The following is a 21,635-nucleotide window of genomic DNA, read 5'->3' as shown; positions in this document are numbered from 1 at the left end:
TGTGATGCGTTCATGTGAGTTTGTGACTAGACCCCTTTAAATTGAGGCTGCTTATTCAATAACAGAGATCCTACACATCTTAGTTAGTGTTTCAGATGTTAATTTGTGTCTACTGACTTTGTGAGCAAATCACCTGTTATATAATAATATGTGGGCTATTTACGGCCTCCTCATGTTGTCGGACTCAAAGCTGGCCGTACACACACACATAAAAGCTGTCCATATACTATTCAGTTATCGCTATTTTGTTTTCGAATAGTATTACGATAGATATGAAAAGCCAAATGGATCAAAAGATAAATCCGCAATGTTGGCTTTTAGCCGTTCATAAAATAATTGATCATAATACTGATTATAATATCGACTATGATTAGATCGTAATATCGATTAAAAGAATAAAAAAAAACAAGAGATAATTGACTTGTGTATGGACAGCTGAAGCTTCATTTAATTTTGAGATCAGCTTTGCTTAATAGTTTTGAACCATCTTTACTATAAGTGCATTCTTTGCAGACTACACTGAGGACCAAGACATTTATAAGCAAACCTGAAGCGAATTGTATTGTCTAGTACAGCTAAGGAATAGAATATTAGTAGCAAGGAAAAGAGTCTCATATTGTTTTCCAGTACAGGAAGAGTTAAAAAAAAAACTTCACCTGTTATCTCTGAGATATTGATTCAATTTGGGTTGAATACAGTCCTGTTTTATGAAGCACTTAAAACAGCCATGAACCAATGAGAGACATCAGCTCTGCTCTGTTTTATACCTTGTAAACTGCAAATATTAATGTTGCAAGGTTATAAAAAAAAAGCTATATAATGGAAAATATCCACGGAATATGTTGGTGCTTTATAAGTCGTCCCTTTCTGCTCCAGCATGGCTGGACTAAAAGAAGAAAAGCCAAGTTAAGTAATGCAGAGAAAATGATGATGCTGAGACACTTCATGTTTAAAAGCTTTTTATTTTGAAAAATAAAATACAAAAAAATCAATAAAATTGTAAATGTACATGTCTTTTCAAACCCCAAACCCAGCCCAACTTCTTTGGAAGTTTTCTTTAAATAATTAAAAGGAAATACACTATGTATTTCTACTCAAGGGCCCCAGAGGTAGAGGCTGGCAATTTTGTGGGGTTAAAACTGTCCACTACAGGCATCCTTACTTAGTATGCCTCAAGTTCCTGACTTTAGGTAAAACTAATGGGTGGATAACAGTGGGGAGGTCATTATGCAGAACACTGCACAGCAGTGCCAGGAATGTTCAGGGTCCTTCCTCCTATCTGAATACTGACCAGGCGCCTCTGTCCACATGAAGAACCACAGTGCTTTCATTAAAACTAAACAGTGTAAAGTAACTCATTTGTCAGTCAAGGACACATATGGTATGGAATGTGTCATGTGACTTTCCGAATACACTGCAGGCTGCATGGTGTCATCCTGCGCTTTCATATAATAACCTCAGATATCAATAAGGGTGCTGCTGTGCTGAAAAAAATAGACATCTTTTTTCAGTTCATTGTTGACACTAGTGTATACCGTCTGTATACACCGTATTTCATGGTTACCAGTACCCTGAGGCTTGTACCCATGATCTGAACGCCAATTCAAAAATATACATACGCCATCATATACGTACTTGTATATATGGTGACCGTAAGCCTTCTTAGCTGGAATAAATTAACATTTTCCAAAACATCATCTATGCAATGCTGGTGAAAAACAACTGTGTCTAAACATAAAGTTACATATAGCCAGTACATACAAGGTGAAATGTAATGCAATCTATTTTCCTAAAGAAAATAATAAAAAAAAAAATTTACATGTCACAGCATTGAAACATTTGGGAGACCACAAAGTAACAAAAAAAGGTAGAGTAGTTTTTAAAGGTACAGTGTTCTCTCATTGCATTTAAAAGAGATACGCTGGTAAATATACAGTACTACACCGCTGCTAGATGGGAGGTGCCTCCTGCCATGAAAACTGTCTTTATGCCTAGACGTGAGCTCATGCCCATGTGAGGAAAGATGCCAAGCAGCACAAACATGGACACTGGTCAGGGTGCAGCCAACAGATACACATCATAGTCTGTTCATAGCATGGAAATAATCATCATGGATCCACTCCACAGACAAAAAAATACGACACCTAGGAGAAGAAAAACTTCACAGCTGAGTAAAACAGGTGCAAAGCAAGAAATGATGACAGAACAGTCATGGCATACACTATTCATCTTTTCTGCAATGGTAAAGAAGTCTGCGCTCTGCTAAACAGATTTACATTTAGATCAAATTATAAAAAAATGTTATGCAATACAATTTTAAATGCAGGAAAATGTGTCAGAAAAGCAGCAAATACTGAACAAGACTATGGCCTCAATTCACTAAACTTATCTCCTGTCTTTAATAACTCTTCTAGAGTTGTTACCATGGTGATAAGGCATGTAGTATTCAGGAAACATTTTACCTCAGGCAAGCCTAAAGTTAACTCTTCTGTCTTTAAATTAACTCTCAAATCCTTAAAATAACTCCAGAGTTAAAGACAGGCTGTTAATTAGCTGCATGTGAAAATAACTACAGAGGAGGTAAATTAACTACAGAGGAGGTAAATTAACTACAGAGGAGGTAAATTAACTACAGGAGAGGTAACTTAAGGAATGAAGAGGTAAGATAACTCTCTCACGTGTGAAGGTAAGTTTTCTCTTGCTTTATTATCTCTAGCATGATCTTAGTGAATTGAGGCCTATGGCCTCAATTCACTAAGATCATGCTGGAGATAATAAGGCAAGAGATAACTTACCTCCACACAGTGAGAGAGTTATCTTACCTCTTCATTCCTTAAGTTACCTCTTCTGTTGTTAATTTACCTCCTCTGTAGTTAATTTACCTCCTCTGTAGTTATTTTCACACGCAGTTAATAAACAGCCTGTCTTTAACTCTGGAGTTATTTTAAGGATTGAAGAGTTATCTTAAAGACAGAAGAGTTAACTTTAGGTTTGCCTGAGGTAAAATGTTTCCAGAATACTACATGCCTTATCACCATGGTGATAACTCTAGAAGAGTTATTAAAGACAGGAGATAAGCTTAGTGAATTGAGGCCAATGTCTTCACACAGGTGGGCTCTATGTACAAACAATAGTGTTGTAGTGAACATCAAATTTTGCGCTCGTGAATGCAAACTTACCGCATATGTTTGCGAACCGGGTGCCAAAGACTTAAATGGCACGGGAACAGCCGCCGACTTTAGCAGTTAATAGCAAAGCCCCCGTACGTGAAACCAAATTTGCACGGTATTAAGGAGAACAGTGGGAACAAGAGGAACATTTTTTTTTCAAAAAGACCTTACAGTTTTTGAGAAAATCTATTTTTAAGTTTTTGTTCTGAGTGTGGGAAATGTTTTAATGGCTGTCGACTTCAGCAATTAATAGCATAATATCAGGGTACTATGGGTGCTCCCGTGGATAAGCGATATAGGTGCGGTGGGCGGGGAGGAGAGCGGGAGCCGCACAGGAGGATGGACGAGCGGGGCTCCAGCTATACTAAGTATAGTTAGAGCCAAAGGCATCTTAAAATTTTGGCTCCAAGGAATCCCATTGGTCTGTAGGGAAGAGTTGCATGTCCATGGATTGGACAAGGGGAGAGGGGGAGGCTTGGCTGCCCCTCTCCTCCTTAGCCCCTCCATACCATGGACCATGCAGGATGGTATAGCTCAGGGTTCGAAGCCCCACGCGGCCGGGGCTTCGCATTCTGGCTATCCCAGCTTGCATGGGGACAAGGAGGTTAAAGAGGCTTGGGAGGTGGGAAGGAACATTTTTTTATACATTTCCCACACTCTGAACATATATAAAAATAAATACATTTATATAAATGTTAATACATTATCTTACATTTTACCGCAGTAGCTTTTTATGTTTCTAGCACGTTTGAGGGGCATTGCTGTTAACTGCTAAGTCAGGGACCGTTAAAACATTTCCCACACTCAGAACAAGAACTTTAAAATCTATTTTCTTAAAAACTTTAAAGTTCATTTTGAAAAACAAGTTTTTTCCGTCTTGTTCCCACTGTCCTTAACATACCGTACACATTTGGTGTTTTTAGCACATACAGGGGCTTTGCTATTAACCGCTAAAGTCGGCGGGCAGTGACTTTAAATGTAAAAAATACGATCGCAAATGTATTACAAAAAAAAATTTGTGTTTAATGAGAACCGCGAACAGCCCATGTATGCCAGGAACTGTCCACCATTGAACTGTTCGGGCCATCTCTAACAAACAGTCGAGTTACAAACCTCTCCTATAAAGTTGTCATGTACAAAATGTACTGTACGGTCTTTAACATATAATAGCAAAAATGTGTTATAATAAAGTATTGTTTAAGCAAAGTTGTTTAAAGCTGATTCAAGCACATTGGAAACAAAATGCAGTCCAAAAAATCAGATGTGCACCCATTTAAATCTTGGAGAAGAGCATTCTGAAAGTGGAATTATTCTGCTACCCTCTGGGGTCCAGTTTTGCACAGCACTAGTGACTGACAGTTGTTAGGCTCAGTTCCCACGTGCACCAGTCCAGTACCTATACTGCAGAGTTCCCACTTGTACCAGTTCAGTATGTTTACTGTAGAGCAGCGACTGGCATGCAAATGGATCTGATCACTCTAGATCTGCTAAACCTAGATCTTTCTCATTACATCACCCCTTGACTACTGCAATGTCCTCTACTCAGGCCTTCCAAGAAGGACCTGCCACACTTGCAGTTTGTACAGAAAACTACTGCCAGCCTGATGATAGACTAGCCGCACCATTGCCACATAACACATACTCTTTGTTCACTCAATTGAACTGGATACCCATAAAGAATCCTTTTCAAGTCCAGACTAGTAACATTGAAATCATTCAAATTTTATCCAGTTTCGGCCCTGGCTACCTGATGGTCTTCTTGCAGCTGTGCCGCATGTCCCATAACCTCAGATCAACAGGACCTTGTCCAACTAAAAACCAATGGAACCAGAGCTTTCTACCCAGATCCTATCCTATGGAACTCCTTAACACATTCAATCAGGTCAGCCCATTCTTGCTGGTGTTAAAAACCAGACAGAAAGGCCAATTGCTTTGTCTAAAATGTACAGAGGTGTAGCTTTCTTTGCGGCATAAATCCATGAATAAGTAAACTGAGGTATGCAATGTGGTTTGAGTTCTATGGGAAGAGTGCTTTGCAATGTTCACTGAACGATCAGGCAAATTCACCCAGTGTAAGTGGGTATAGCCGCTACCTACAAACCTTACAAAATTGCCATCATTGAACACATAAGCAGATTCACCCAGAGTTAGCTGGTTGCAAAAACTACAACATTTTTATGAATATTTAATGAATGTTTATTAAAGTGAATGGTTACTGAGTATAAAAAAAAAAAAGTCAGATACTCACCTAAGGAGAAGGAAGGCTCAGTCCTAATGAGACTTCCCTCTCCTCTCCCAGTGCCCGGTGGAACCTCCGTTCAAATCCTCTGCCGCGGGGGACTTCGGAAGTCTTTGGGAGCAGTCGGGCTCCCGAAGACGGGCCGCTCCATACTGCGCACGTGTCATAGAGGGGCACTCGCGCATGCGCAGTATGGAGCGGCCCGTCTTCGGGAGCGAACTGGTCGAATACTGCAACGGGGGATCGTGAGCGGGACGGGGCACCGGGAGAGGAAAGGGAAGTCTCATTAGGACCGAGCCTTCCCTGTCCTTAGGGGAGTATCTGACCTTTTTTTTTTTTTTTAATCGGTACACATTGGCTTTAAAACCTATGCAATGGAGAAGCATGAAAGTGGGGTCTAAATGCTTCTATTTTTCTCCATCAGGGACAGTGAAATTATTAATTCTTATAAAAAAAAGCTTACAAGATGCAGAGCCAAAACTATTCCAGTCTCAATAGAAAGTGCTCACCACTACAACAGACACTGCTGTCTACGACAGACAGTGCTAAGCGTTACTAAACACAGGAGCATTCAGACGCTGCAGACAAAGTCTCAGATTGGACCAGAGCCCAACTCTATAGTATGCATTTTAGTTGTGGATAGTGTGGAAAGGTATTCTTCTGAAGTTTAAAAACTGCTGCTCAAGTTCCCACATACAGTAGGAGAATAATCCCCATTTTCTGCTCTGAAAGGAAGTTAGTAAATCTCTCTAAAAAAATTTTTTTTCGTAAAGTGGGGTTACATTAGAACTCCCATATTTGTTAAAGAGACTCTGTAACAAAATTTTGAGCCTCATTTCTTTGTCCTGTAAGTTTCTATTACTGTTCTAATGTGGTCTGTCTCTGTAATAAATCTTATATCCTTTCCTCTGTCATGTCTGTCGGGCTGAAATGTGTGGAATGTGCAGCACTGCTTGTCATTGGCAGAAGCTTTACACACCCCCTCCAAGCTCTGCATGAGTCACACAGTAAGCTAGTTCTCAGCCTATGATACTCCGGTTAGAAGCCAGTCTTTTGTTTGTAAACACTGCCTAAAACTGTTGATTACAAGCCAGGATTGCAGCAGGGAGTGGCAGAAACAGCACAGAGGGGCACAGGAGAACATAAGGAACAGAATGGTATGCTTTTTATTGTAAAAATTTTAGAGTACAGATTCTCTTTAAGAATGTATTAATATTAATTGAAACCATGGTGGTCAAGGAGACACGATAAGAGGGGAAGAAAGATAAAATTGCAACTCAGACCTTTTACTACATGGTAAAAGTAAAAATACAAATAAGTAATCCTATAGCTAAATGGAGGCCTGTTCTTGTGTGTGGAAAGACTCTCAGTAACCTTCACACATGGCTGAGATATTTCATAAACATTCTCATGCAAGTGAATAGCATAAAGAGATCTCAGATATATCATACAAGTCATTACCTGTAACACTATCTGCGACTGGCTTGTTTTCCACTGTAAATCATGATATAAAGCATTTTTGCGTGCTTTGTGCCATGATTTTTGTGCAATTGTTTGTTTTTATGGTGTAAGTGCAATTACATTTTTCTACCGATTCAATCTCATTGACTTTGAAGTCCTGTACACCCGTACGAGAAATATCATCCGGCGGGAATCAGAACCCGATCTCTCAGGTGACACTGCAGGGGCGAGGCTAACAAACACATCACCAGTCTGCAGGCTAGCGATGTGTTTTGTTGCTATTTTGTAGTGGTGGGAGGGGCTCCGGCTCTAGGTGATGTCTCTCCCACAAAGTTCTGACGGAGCGGCGGGGGGAGTGACACCACATGAAGCCGGGTAAGCAGAACTATGCTCAGGGCTGTAGCTTGGGAAAAGAGATCTGCCAGGTCGGATCGCTGGCAGCAAGGTTAATAGGAATCAGGGGCTGGCATACACACGCAAGATTCTTGGCAGAGGCAGTCATCATCAGCTACGGTCATTATCACATGAGTTTGGAAGAAATCAATTTGCATCAGTGAAAACTGACCACCACGATTTCCAAGATAAATCATGTGGAAAAACGCGTAAAGTACAGCAGAAAATAAGGCGAGTTAGCACTGAGCTGTGGCCCAGATCTGTACAATAAAACTGACTGTTCTGTTGTTTTATTTATAAATGACTGAGGGTATTTGAGATTCTTACCTCTACAGAGAAAAGGGTTCTGCTATTCAACAGCTTCAGTCTGCAAGAGAAATAATGATCATGTGAGTCCGAGTTGAATAGAACATATTAATAAATAATGCTTGCAAGCACCACAGAAAAAACACAGCAAAACTGGTTCACACAGCAGAATCTCTATCCTAGTAAAATGACCAAGTGAACACAGGTTTATTGCAAATGAGAATATAACATAAGTACAGACATTACATTTTCCTTAATAGCGTACCTGTAACTTTAAAAAGAGAAGACGTTAGATGCACCATAGCGGAGGGAAGCCTGTGGATAGCGCAGAGGCTTCCCCTGTCCCCCCACTCACCGTTCCAGCGCTGGGACCCCCCCAAACACTAGATAACACTAAAAATATTACCTGATTAATATGATCTGATGTAGAGATTTATTTCTTCTTCTGGCAACACCACTAACTCCCATAATCCATTCCAGTCTCACCCATCAAGATCTTCCAAAGTAACTAGTTCGTTGGGCTGTTATTGTTACCCAAATGCAATTGCAGTCCTTGCTGTAGTTTTTCTGCAATTGTAAATATATATGTCTTCAGTAACAATAATGTGCCAGTACAGATGCCACTCTGAGTCATAGCAGAGCCCAAACATGAATTGTGGAAAACCTCTAAGGGCTTGTTCACACTAAGAGCGTTTTCAGCCTTTTTTCAAGCACAGACGATTTTGAAAATCACCCTCAAAACGCTTGTGCAATGATTCCCTATGAGAGAGTTCACATCTGAGCGGTTCGTTTCCGATCTGCTCAGCAAAGCGCTGCCTGTACCATTTTTGAGGCGTTTTGCCTCAATGGAAGGTATAGGGTATTTTACCAGGAGCTTTTCCGGTTCAGAGTTCACTTGTGAAAAAACACAATTGCTCTGCAAAGGCGCTTATAAAAGCACTTTACAAAAACCACAGAGCCCACCTGAGCACCGGGAGGAGAGAAAAAAAAAATCGCCCACAAAATCGTAAATCGCTGGCGTCAGCGATTTTTCAGATGTGAAGAAAGCCTAAAAGAACTAGATATAGCCAAAACTTCAGGGGGTAAACAATATTCAGTAAACGTGCTTTGCCAGTACACTTTTGCTTATATCCAGGACTTCTTTTGGAGGTTTTTATGATTCATGTTTGTGCTCTGTTTGAGTGCTGTTGTATCAGCACATTATTATTTAAGACCTACTTTTTTGATTTGTTTTATGTTGAGGGGCGTGGTGATCACCTTCTGGATTCATATACACTTCCCCCATTTTCTTCATAATATTTCTGCATGGACTTATTTCCTAACTTATCCATGTATTGCTATATATTGCTATGCCACTACTGTTACATCTCTCTTAGGCCTGGTTCACATTGGCACTTAACAAAAACGTTCCCTTTGTGCATCCGTTTTGCATCCGTTTCTGTTCCATTTTAAAGTGGAAGTTGCTAAAAATAGCCCTTTTAGGAGGATACCTATGAAATAGCCACTGGAAAATTTGGGCGAAGGATAAAGCCGATGTACGGCTTACTCTGCTCCTGCACAAGTCCTGGAGGGGCTAATTACTATTCCCCCTCCAGGCTGCCGTGGATGGTGGGGAATGATGTAATTTGGCTTCCAGCTAATGCTGGCGGCCGAATCATAGTGTTTTAAAAGTAATTTGAGCTCCGTATTTTGACGGCGCCCAAATTACTCAATGAGCGCAGCTGTAGCCGTAATTCCTATTACCGCCTACGATACTGCCAGCTGTGCCTAAATCTCCTGTGCTATTTTAACAGCAATCGTTTTAGGAAACCTACATATATGTGCCCTTCAAAATGTGAAAACGTACTCTGAACATTGTGATTGTGGACACTACTGAATGGAGGTGGAGACGAATCTTCCTTGCAGAGATCTTTTAGCACATTAATCTGAATACAGAAAGGACAGCATGGCCCTTCCCACGTCACTCTGCAGCTACCAACACTCGCATTGGTCTGGCTCTCTCACTGGCACTCTTTAGGCTAACAGGTGGGGGTGAAAGGGACAACATGACAGATATTAGCTGTTTCTGCTTATTGAGTTGACAGGAAGTGGCTATAGAGGTCCGTTTTTATAGCCAGTGTAATATATACATCTGTTTTGTTATTGGCTATCATGCATTGCTTCAGCCTCCATTTCAGTTCCATTTGCCTCTGTTGTCTAAGGAGGGGGGATGGTCTGCTTTCGTTAGGATCTATTGTGGTAAGATTTGCAGACCGTTTTTTATGCCAATGTAAACCAGGCCTAAATGAGCATGTTGTAAGACTTCAATATCTGTATTAACCATTCTGTGACCACCTAACACAGGATCACGTTTGCAGAGTGTCTCTCTCGTTCCTCAGTCGTGCCAGGTGGCTTGACTTCGCGAGAGCCAAGATTTGCAGGGGATGAGCGCGTGTTCCCTGCAGTAAACAGAGCAGGCCGCTGCGATCAGCCTGCCAGCCGCAATTGGAGCTGGCATGCTGCTATTTCAATAATAAATAACATGTAAAGCACTGCGATCTAGAGCAGCGCTGTACAAAGGACATGCCTGTCACTTTAAAATGATATCCATCTTTCCATAGTTACATTGTATTACACAGGACGACACTTTCCCCAGTGTCAGCAGCTCCATTCAGCAGAATGGAGCTGCTGACTTTAGGAAAAAGTCGTCCTGTGTAATACAATGTAACTATGGAAAGATGGATATCATTTGAAAGCTCTCTTTCTCCTCTTTCTGGCGACACCTAAATCGTCATCCTACGCCTTTTAGTTTTCTCTATTTTCATGATTGAAATTGCGTCCGTGGCAATTTCAATCGCGAAAATAGCGAAAACTAAAAAGCCATGATGATTTTTTTCTATTCAGTGAGTTTGTCCACAATGCGCCATCCAGTAAGCCATATTTCTTTGTGCTGAAGGAACTCAGTTACCACGTCCAGAAAATCTATTTGTTGCTAAGTGCCATTCAGCTACGCAATGGACAAAGAAGCATTACAAAAGAGCAAAAGAAATAGCAGGTTTATAATAGTGAAAGCACAAGCCAGTGTTAGTGCCTTGTAACACTTTGCAGACATCTTAAATAGAAAATATAGGGGTGGTTGTTCTTGACGATCCCTTTTTATGCTGGGTACACACTGAGATTTTCTGGTCGATTTACTGTCAGATCGATTATTTCCAACATGTTCGATTTGCTTTCCGATCGTTTTCCGAGCATTTTCCAATCGTTTACCTATTAAAGTGCATGGGAATAAATCGGAAAATGCTCGGAAATCGATCAAAAAGCAAATCGGACATGTTGGAAATAATCAATCTGTCAGTAAATTGACCAGAAAATCTCATAGTGTGTACCCAGCATTAGTCAAGCATTTCCAGAGAAACCAGCATGCACACACCCAAAAATCCACCTGTTAGAATACATGTGACCACCACCACATAACATTTCTTCCACAATTACTGCAGCCTAACAAACTGCAATAATCCATGCAGATATAACCTTGCCTCAGGATTTTGCTCCCCGTGTCTTCTTCAGCTAGAACACAAAACCAAACTGCTTCTTAAAACTGTACTTTCAACAGACTCAAAACATAAGCATAACAAATGATTCTACAGCAGCCACTACGGAGTTTCACAGCTCAGTGCAACCAATGTACAGTTATGTGAAATAGTACATTCAATGTAACACGAGGAAGTCAAAGACTATTGTACAAAGGAGAAAAAGGCTTGCACCATCTCGGGACACAAAAATGGACAGTCTATTGAGCCCTAACAATTAAAAACACAGTAGAACAGAAAATCAATTCTTAAAAGACAACTGAAGTCAGAAGAATATGGAGGATGCCATATTTATTTCCTTTTACCAATACCAGTTGCCTAGCAGCCCTGCTGATCTATTTGGCTGCAGTAGTGTCTGACACACACCAGAAACAAACATAGAATCAGCAGGACAGCCAGGCAAAGGAAATACATATGGCAGCCTCCATGTTCCTCTCACTTCAGTTACCCTTTAAAAATAAAACTACTTTGTATGGAAACAAAAATCTAAATAGCAATACATTTTACTGGTGCTGTAATTCATGTTTAAAAGCAATACATGGAGAATACACACCCATAGTACTTTGAAGTGCTTTGATTTTCATGCCAAATGCTTAACATTTGTGGTTTATGTTATGTTTTCGAGTCACAGAGATGCTGAATCATATGTATTGCACTGCTTTTTAGCAGACAAGACACAGAAGATTTATATTGCACTTTTCTCCTGGTGAACTCAAAGCGCCAGAGCTGCAGCCACTAGGGCACGCTCTATAGGCAGTAGCAGTGTTAGGGAGTCTTACCCAAGGTCTCCTTACTGAATAGGTGCTGGCTTACTGAACAGTAAGAGCCGAGAATGGAACCCTGGTCTCCTGTGTCAGAGGCAGAGCCCTTAACCAGTACACTTTTCAGCCACATAGTAGGAGGGCTTTTCTGTCTCTTCTGTTTCTATTGGCTCTGGATCACTACAAGCTGTCTGGGTATTCTGTAGTCACACAGTTTACATTTAAATTAGTGCTATCCTACTTTGCTGGGGCGTGGAGGGTCATATTTTACCAACCTAGATGCTGGAGGGTCAGACACTATAGGATGCCCCCTCCCCTTCGGAAAGAGGGTGCGGTCACACACATTTTCATAAAGTTACAAAGATCCCCTTAGTGTATTCAAGCTTCCCATTGCTCTCTGTAATACAGCACTGCCCCTGTAATTCACACCCCACCCTTAAAGAAATAAATTTAGTGTCAGTCCCCAATGATAGTTCTCCAGTTACAGATCAGTCCCTAATAATACAGCCAAACCCCAGCTACAGATCAACACCCCATGACACAGAAGATCCACCTGCAGTAACAAAAAAGGCTCAGCTTGCCTTTTTCTAACCTCCTGGCCAAGCACCAGTGATCTCACTGGCTTTTGCTAGCTAAACACCGCTCTCTTGTGCAGTTCTACCCTGCACTTCAGTATCTCTCTACCATGACAGTGTGCTGGCCGCAAAATGAACAGAGGTCAACCGGCACACAGTTTTCTAAGGAAATGGTTGCTGATTGGGCCACCAGATTAGCTCAACACAACCACGGAAGAGGTAGGGGGAGCAGAGGAAGCTTTGCTGGTTGCCAAGCAGCATGCTACAATGCATTTTATCTGGAACAAGCGACCAGTGTGGTGGTGTAAATAAAAACAACAACAAATGTACGAGGAGAAGGTTGACTGGTACTCGGACAATTAGAAATATATGAATCGAACTTTACGGTATATCTAAGTAAGTGGGCGGAGAATCTTGACATATCTTTGAGTGACATTAAAAAAAAGAAAATATGTATCTTGGCCCATGCTACTTTAGTAAGTTCTAAAATTAAGGAAGTGAATTTTAAGCTGTTGACTAGATGGTATAGAACGCAGGACAGATTGGTTTCCATATATCCTGGTGTAAGTGATAGATGTTGGAGAGGTTGTGGGGCAAAGGGAACATTAATACATCTGGTGTGGGAATGTCCTGGTATTTCTAGGTTTTGGGAGAATGTCCTAGATTGTATTGATAGATTAAGTGAGGAATGTACTGATTGGGATCCTTCCAAGGTGTTGTTGCATGATACGATGAAATCCATTGGTAGTTATAAGAGATCGATTGTTCCCCAATTGTTGATGGCTGCTAAGGGTTTGATTCCAAGTAAGTGGAAATGTCAAGATCTTCCTACCGTTAAAGAGTGGATAAGTAAAGTTAATTTGGTGAAGGATATTGAGAATCAGATTGCTCTTTAGCAGGATAAGTTGGGGTTTTTTAATGATAAGTGGGAAAAGTGGTTGGAATTTCAAGTTTCAACAGAATATAGGCGTATGGTGGAGATGTAGGGGAAGAGCTTCTTGAGGTGGTATTCTGATATATATTGTAGCTTGTTGGATGGGAATTTTGCTTGCGATTTTTATTTCCGGTTAGCCAGATGAGGATTTAGATGTGTGGGTTTGGAGTGGGAGAAGGGGAGGGATTTTTTTTGTGTTTGTTTTGTATTATAAATATGGAAGGGAGAGTGGAAGGAGTAATGAGAATTGAGGAGGATTATAGATTTGTTTGCATGTGAACACTTCTTCTTTTTCTTCAATAAAATTAAATTATATGAAAAAAGAAATGTATGAATCGGACTGGACAAACTTTGGTGCAAGATGGCTCCCCTTGTGCTTTATGATGTGCTCAGGATGGTCAGATGAAGTCTTCAAATAATGGGGGGGGGGGGGGGGGGTTTGCACACACAACTGAAACGACCGTTTCACACGGGGTCACCTAGTTTCTTCAGAGGTCACTCAGGTGCACACTAGTTGTGCTGTGAGCAGCAGCTATGTATATCTCCCTATGGAGACGTACTTTCGGCCTGACTGCTGCTTAACCCAAACAGAAACTCTATGGTTGCCAGTAATGCCCCTCCTTCAAGCCTAGCATTGAGAAAGGAGTGTGCGCCCGCCCACCAGAAGTGACAATGATCAGTAGGCATTCCACATGAAAGCGAGTATGTCCATGCATAGGGCGTGTTAGCCTATGCATGATGACGCAACTATTGTTGCTAGGCAACGCACGCCGCATCCTCCAGGAAGGGCGGGTTCAGTGTATTGAGGGATTTCTGATGGTGTGTGGCCTGTGTGCCTAGTCAACTCGGGCCAAGCGCACTGCCACATGACACACAGACCACATATGCAGCACCAACACAGGTGTCTCTGTAGCGGTGGTAAATAAAAAAAAACAGCATACAGATAAATGGTGGTGCACAGATGTGGGGGGAAAAAGGAAAGTCTGGGTAAGAGAAAAGGAGGGAAAAGAGGATTCAAAGAGTAAAAATGAGGTGAGAATGGAAAAAGAATGAAATAAAAGGGGGAAAGGAAAAGAAAGAGAGAAGGGGAAACACCTGTGTCCGGTAACCCTCAGGCCAGTGAGAGAGTAGGTGCGTAATGAAAATGTAACACAGACTAGTTGGGAAACGCCCACTGCTTGGTAGAAGGGGGGATGAAGAACAGCACCCGGAGTGCAGCAACAAAGAGCTTGTAGTGTAGGTAATTTAAAACTTAGGGCTGGTACACCTATTGAACCTGGACCTCACTATCAAAGCTCTGTCAACTGTACACTCACGAGTCTGAAATAGATGTTTCAGGAACTTAACCTGTATGGAGTGTCACGCCTAATAAGAGCACTAGGAGGGCTGCCCATTCTACAGCCTGAGGTTTAGCATGCGGTTGGGGCCCCCCAGCAGTGGCAGAGCTCAGGATAATGCAAATTTTGTATGCAGGTTTAAGCAGTCTGAAAATGAACCAGTCAAATCCTCCCAAGGTGAATTCCGTTAAAGTGAACCTCCGGACTAAAAATCTACTCAGCAGAACTGAAAAGGCTTGGTGTTTCTGTAACAGTTTCACAGCATCAGAACTTTGTTTTTCTTACCAAAGCATCATTTTTAGATGCATTTTTAGCTAAGCTCCACCCATCAAAGAAAACTGCCCAGGCTTTTTTTCCCCTGATGCTGTGCAAAGCATGATGGGATTTCCTATGTTGTTATTCATGTTGCCTAGCAACTTGGAGGGGTGATCAGCACACAGGACAGTTGGAACTGTGTCTCATGCTTCCTGTCACCTCCTTTCAACCAAAAATATGGCTGCCCTCATGAAATCATAAACATTTGCCTGTTCTTTTAAAACAGGGTGGGTAAGAGATTAGATTACCTATTTATTTTAATTAACATAACTAATGTAACTTAATGACAGTATGTTTGTTTAGGCTGAAGTTCCTCTTTAAGTCCATTTTCCAGCTGCATACATTTGCATACAAAATTTGCATCAATTATTTGCATCTCATTGAACATCCATACTACTAACAGAAGAGTGACATCCTTGTCATTGCCCTGAAAGTAGAACTGAACTCAGAACTTCCTTTCTGCTATAAAAGATAAGCAACAGCATAATACCTTTTGAAGAAAAACATTTCTGTTGCAGCTGTCACAAATCCTGCAATAAATCTGTAATGTATCTAATTCCTGCTTTCAGGGAATTAGATATATTGTTAATATCTTGTGCTTTCAAATCAGCCTCTCTGCCATGGCAGTCAGCTGACATAGAGCTGAGGAATCAGATTACAACTTGTGACAAATGAGGGGGGAATTAAACAGGCTAAACTCTCTAAATACATACAGGGTGCATTGGTCTCTGTTTTCCTTCTGTCCTGTGCAAGAGTTCAGCTCCACTTTAAAGCAGGATAGTCAGGATCTGTAGACTCACCACAGGGGCCTTGGCAGGGTTTTCAGTGATTGTAGCCCAATACACTCATCCATCAATATTTACTCAAATCTAAACTGTCAACTTAATTTGTATTGTATATGGTGTAGATGCACGTGAGACTTTCTCAGCACACATATGTTGTGGAATACACAGTGAATATCTGCTTCCATGACCTTATTAAAACATCTGTATCCGTGTGTATTCTTCAAAAATAAGAGACTTGTAATAGGAAAATATGTCAAAGCAGTCTGTCAAGCACAATCTTCACTAGTTATACAATTGGCTTACACATGTTCCTTAGAGATTTCTTTTTCTCTACAATTTTCAAAGAATGCTTCTACAGGCTAAGGGGTTTAGCAGAATAACTGCAGGCATCAGGCACTTTAGAAACATATCTCAGCCCAATTAAATCCACATGCCACTGCTGGACAAGAACAGGAAAACAAGAAGAGCTTTCTTTGGGTTATATTGCTGGAATAGGGAGAGATGGTTTCTGCCAGAATTAAGTGTGGTTTATTTGGATGGTTTACTTGAAGCATGAGGTCCAGAATTTGATTTAGCCAGCACTTCACTTTATGAGGTCATGTCATCCTTCCAGGGATACTGTTATATAAATATAAAAAGGCCCAATTAAGGAGCACGTTTTTCTATACCTGTGAAGGCAAAGATTTGTAATGTTTGTGTACGTCTATGTAAAAGTTCTTTGTTTAATGCCAAACAATCACTTGTAAAACACCTGGTTAACCACTTGCCGACCGCACGCTTATACCGTGCGTCGGCAAAGTGGCAGCTGCAGGACCAGCGACGCAGTACTGCGTCGCCAGCTGCAGGCTGATTAATCAGGAAGCAGCCGCTCGCACGAGCGGCTGCTTCCTGTCAAATCACAGCGGGGGGCTCCGTGAATAGCCTGCGGGCCGTCGATGGCGGCTCGCAGGCTAAATGTAAACACAAGCGGAAATAATCCGCTTTGTTTACATTGTACGGCGCTGCTGCGCAGCAGCGCCGTAAGGCAGATCGGCGATCCCCGGCCAATCAGCGGCCGGGGATCGCCGCCATGTGACAGGGGACGTCCTGTCACAGGCTGCACAGGACGGATAGCGTCCTGTGCAGCCCCGATCACCGGGGGGACAGGTAGGAGAGGGAGGGGGGTGAATGTCGCCGCGGAGGGGGGCTTTGAGGTGCCCCCCCCCCCCCCGCCAGCCACACGCAGGCAGGAGAGATCGGACCCCCCCAGCACATCATCCCCCTAGTGGGGAAAAAAGGGGGGTGACCTGATCTCTCTGCCTGCACCCTGATCTGTGCTGGGGGCTGTAGAGCCCACCCAGCACAGATCACAAAATTCAATGCTGGTCCTTAAGGGGGGGTAAAGGGTGGGTCCTCAAGTGGTTAAGAGCCCAGATGCTGGTTTCTTGCTGCATCACAGTCTGCCTTTGCCAGATGCAATCTTCTAAGGGTGCGTATGCACATCTAAATTTTGATTGGCCAATGCTTGATCACTTTTGATGGCCAACAGATGTTGAATACTATGAAAAGATTGTGTACGTAAGCGCTCAGTACATGGAAGTGGTAAAATTGGCCAGTCATTGTCCAATCAAAATTGGATGTGTGTACATACCTTGGATTATGCCAAACAGTGAAAAAGTATGCTACACAGACATACTGTTTTTCAAACACAGCAGCTTCTGATCATGTGATCAAAAGGTCAAAAAAGGTTTTTTTTCTTAACTGCAGAAAGGTCTAATCACAAAAACTGTAAAATAAAATTGTTAAATTAACATTGTAAATCTAGCCACACACAGGTAGATGGTGGCCCGATATGCCAAGCTGATCGATCCATCTCCAAATGAAAACCAGATGAACAATTCCTATTCCACACGGCACACTTAGCCTAAATTTCAGAAAACATCTATTGATCAGTGACTGAACTGCAAGGACTTTACCACTCAATGCAGTGGAATGCTATGCGGCAATCAATCCCTCACTGCTCCTGCCCCCCACACAAATACTTCCCAGCATGTTCAATCAAGTTCCAATATATAAACTGCCCAAAACTAATGGAAAGTAAAGTGATCAGATATGATGGGGCAACAGATGACTGGAAAATTCTATCAAAATGGTCAAATAGAGTTAAAAAAACCCTGATACATATATGGCCAGCCTTACTGGTACCAGTAAAAAGATTTTTAAGAAAGTGTATTATTGATTTATAAAGCGCCAACATATTCCATGGTGCTGTACAAAGTAAGAAACAAATATGGGGTACAAAATAATACAGACAATGATATATACCAGTCTATGAAATACATGCGTAACTGAACCTTTAATAGTGTTACTACATGTAAACTTAAAGGACAACTGTAGCAAGAGGGCTATGGAGGCTGCTATATTTATTTCCTTTTAAACAATACCAGTTGCCTGGCCGCCCCTGCTGGTCTATTTGGCTACAGTAGTGTCTGAATAACAACAGAAACAAGCATTCTGCTAATCTTTTCAGATCGGACAATAATGTCTAAAACACATGATTTGCTGCATGCTTGTTCAGGGTCTATGGTTACAAGTATTAGAGGCAAAGGATCAGCAGGATAGCCAGGCAACTGGTATTGCTTAAAAGAAAAGCTTCCATAGTCCTCTTGCTAGAGTTTTGCTTTAAGAGTGTTTAACCACTTGAGGACCCACCCTTTACCCCCCCTTAAGGACCAGCGCTGTGCTGAGTGATCTGTGCTGGGTGGGCTCTGCAGCCCCCAGCACAGATCATGTAGCAGGCAGAGAGATCAGATCACCCCCCTTTTTTCCCCACTAGGGGGATGATGTGCTGGGGGGGTCCGATCTCTCATGCCTGCATGTGGCTGGCGGGGGGGGCAGCTCAAAGCCCCCCTCCGCGGCGAAATTCCCCCCTCCCTCTCCTACCTGCTCCCCCCCGGAGATCAGGGCTGCACAGGACGCTATCCGTCCTGTGCAGCCAGTGACGGGACGTCCCCTGTCACATGGCGGCGATCCCCGGCCGCTGATTGGCCGGGGATCGCCGATCTGCCTTACGGCGCTGCTGCGCAGCAGCGCCGTACAAATGTAAACAAAGCGGATTATTTCCGCTTGTGTTTACATTTAGCCTGCGAGCCGCCATCGGCGGCCCGCAGGCTATTCACGGAGCCCCCCCGCCGTGAATTGACAGAAAGCAGCCGCTCGCCCGAGCGGCTGCTTCCTGATTAATCAGCCTGCAGCTGGCGACGCAATACTGCGTCACTGGTCCTGCAGCTGCCACTTTGCCGACGCGCGGTATGAGTGCGCGGTCGGCAAGTGGTTAAAATGTCTTAAAATTGGGCATTGATATATAAAGCAGGATACTTGCATTATTAATTTCAAGATACCAGCAAGTCAAGCTAAATTACGGTAAGTATTGCAAGCACACTGCATTTTTGATCAAAGCCTTAATTAAAGTGTACCAGTAGGGAAAAATTAAATGAAAGCCAAAATGTTTGTTAGACAAAAGTATTTGTTGTGTTTTACCTGAGGCACATCTTTCAGGAAATCTGGGAGTTGAAATTCACCTTTAAAAACCTAAAATACAAAAACAAGCAGTAAATGCATGAATACTTACTCAAAGCAACAACAACAACAGAGGTTTATACAAAGTTATACGAGTATAACGTGGCTCTTTGCACCTTTGATGTTTCTTCATAGGTTCCTTAGGATACAGAATACCGCAGGGCCCAAAACACAGGTTTACTATAATAGAAGTTCTATTATATCAGGGTTTCCTATACCAGGCGTTACGCCCATATACTTACAATGGTACTTGGCCAGGATCTGGACATTCAGTTTACTATACCTGAAGTTTTACGAAATCAGAGTTTACTATAACAAGAGAATACTGGTTATGAAAATACCAGTAGCACAACATTTCAGTTTTATCAGCAATGCTGCTTGGTGTCCAGTATGAATCACTTCTCTGAACTTTTGCTCACCATATAAACCAATTTTTTTGCTCCTATAATGCCCCCTTCCTCCCCAAAAAATCTTGGTTTATAATTCGGTCTGCATAGGAGACTCCTTCCTTCTCCTAGAGTCTGCCTCCTTTCTCGCATCCCTGAATAGCGGATTAGTGGCAGCTGAGGTGGTTAAGAACAGTCTCACCTGATCCAGGACTGGACAACAGTGTCTCCCATATGATTTGTCCTCAAGTTGCTCTCTACTTCCCAATTCTCATGTACATGTGACATGTGGGAGATGGAGACATGCAGACAACAAACTGCAACCACTGGAGTAGGCATAGGATTGGAGACCAGTCTTTTATCCCTGGATCAGGTGAGACTGTTATGAAGCACCTCCACTGCCAATACTCTGCTATTAGGTGACATGAGGAGGGAGGCAGGGGCGACACAATAGACCATGCAAGGGATGCAACCGCAAGGGGGCCCAGAAGCCACAGGGGGCCCAGTCCTAAGAGACTGACAACTAAAGTGAAGAGAAAAATCTTTCTGCTCTCTGCACAAGTGTTCTAATGACTGCATCTGCTCAGCCACTGATAAGGAATCATACAAAGTTTTGCAGACAAAGATTTGTAGACATTCCCTATTCTGTACAGCACCCCACCCCCAACTTCTCTACCCATCCCCAAGTGCTTTGTACTGTACTGATGCTGGAGAATGCTGCAGAGCCAGTTATGCTCCATCAGAGATGGACAGAGTGAGCATAACAAGCTGAGGCTGGGTGCAGTTTGGCGGGAACGGGCCCCATCCAAAGTTTCGCAGGAGGGCCCAGTGATTTCTAGTTATGCCCATGGAGAGAGGGGGCCACTAGACCATCAGGAAAAATATATGGGGGAGGGAGGGGACCATTAGACCACCAGGTAAAGCTATATGGTGGAAAGAGGGACCTCTAGACCACTAGGGAAGCTAAATGGGGAAGGAAGAGAGCCACAAGATCACCAGGAAAGAGGGATGGGGATGTTGAAAGTAGCGGCCTGGGTTTCTACCCTAGGTTTATACTCAATTCAGAAACATTTCTGGTCTCTCATGGAAAAAATAAGTACTTTGGTTTATATTCCAATTAGTTTGTATTTGCGTATATACGGTACATCTGAAAGTTGTTATCTGCCGTTCCAGTATTCTTTGTCTACTTGCTTTCAGCTCTGGTAGCCTACATTCCTCTCACCTCATTACACGAAGCTGTTCTCTACTGTGCTGTAGACACATCGTATGTCAACCACGATGTATGGTTAAAATGCTGCCATTCAGATGCATAATGCTGGGATTACACGGGTCGATTCTGGCGCTCGGTTCTGTGCCGATCGTTTTGCCCGCTCGATTCTCTTATCTTCAGCTCGTTTTTCTAATCTTTTTTTCAATTCACTTCAGTGATGAATCGAGCGGCAAACCGATCAAAACGGTGATCGGACATGTCACAGAAATGATCTATCGAGCCATCTTAATGGCTCAAAATCGAGCCGTGTATTCCCAGCATAACACAGCAGCCAAATGGCACTTGTTCCTCCACAGACTCGGAGCAGGAATGCAGACAAGCATGCTATTCATGTCATCCTTTTTAATTAGCCCTCAAACTTGGTTTTAAACAAGCAGTCAGCCCCTTGTTACATCAAATGGCCAGGGTTTATAAAAAAAAAAAAAAAATAATAAAGAAATACCACTGCAGCACATTAAAGCCATTTCTATGTAAAAAAAATTAGAACTTTAAAGTAAATCTGTAAAAAAAAAAAAAAAAAAAAAAAAAGCGCTCCTGGGGACTTCTTGCCTTGGGAAGGGGGAACCCTCTGGATCC

At 42.3% G+C, this 21,635-nt stretch overlaps 1 protein-coding gene across 3 annotated transcripts in view; it reads right to left on the bottom strand.

The window, feature by feature from the left end:
* Positions 1–942: 942 nt before the first annotated feature.
* TPST1 (tyrosylprotein sulfotransferase 1) overlaps positions 943–21,635 on the bottom strand; it is a 154,332-nt gene continuing 133,639 nt past the window's right edge. For 2 of the 3 annotated variants that reach the window (XM_068268592.1, XM_068268593.1), the window contains exons 4-7: positions 19,365–19,415; positions 11,085–11,115; positions 7,591–7,630; positions 943–2,144 (exon numbers count right to left, since the gene is read on the bottom strand). In XM_068268592.1, coding sequence (XP_068124693.1) covers positions 11,086–11,115; positions 19,365–19,415 — 81 coding nt within the window. In that variant the 3' untranslated portion in view covers positions 943–2,144; positions 7,591–7,630; position 11,085. The remainder of the gene's footprint in view (positions 2,145–7,590; positions 7,631–11,084; positions 11,116–19,364; positions 19,416–21,635) is intronic. The other variant, XM_068268594.1, reaches the window with a different exon arrangement.

Source organism: Hyperolius riggenbachi, chromosome 2, assembly GCF_040937935.1.
Source record: "Hyperolius riggenbachi isolate aHypRig1 chromosome 2, aHypRig1.pri, whole genome shotgun sequence".
NCBI lineage: Eukaryota > Metazoa > Chordata > Amphibia > Anura > Hyperoliidae > Hyperolius > Hyperolius riggenbachi.
The sequence above is the reverse complement of the archived record's forward strand: the minus strand, read 5'-3'. Positions and strand labels throughout refer to the sequence as shown.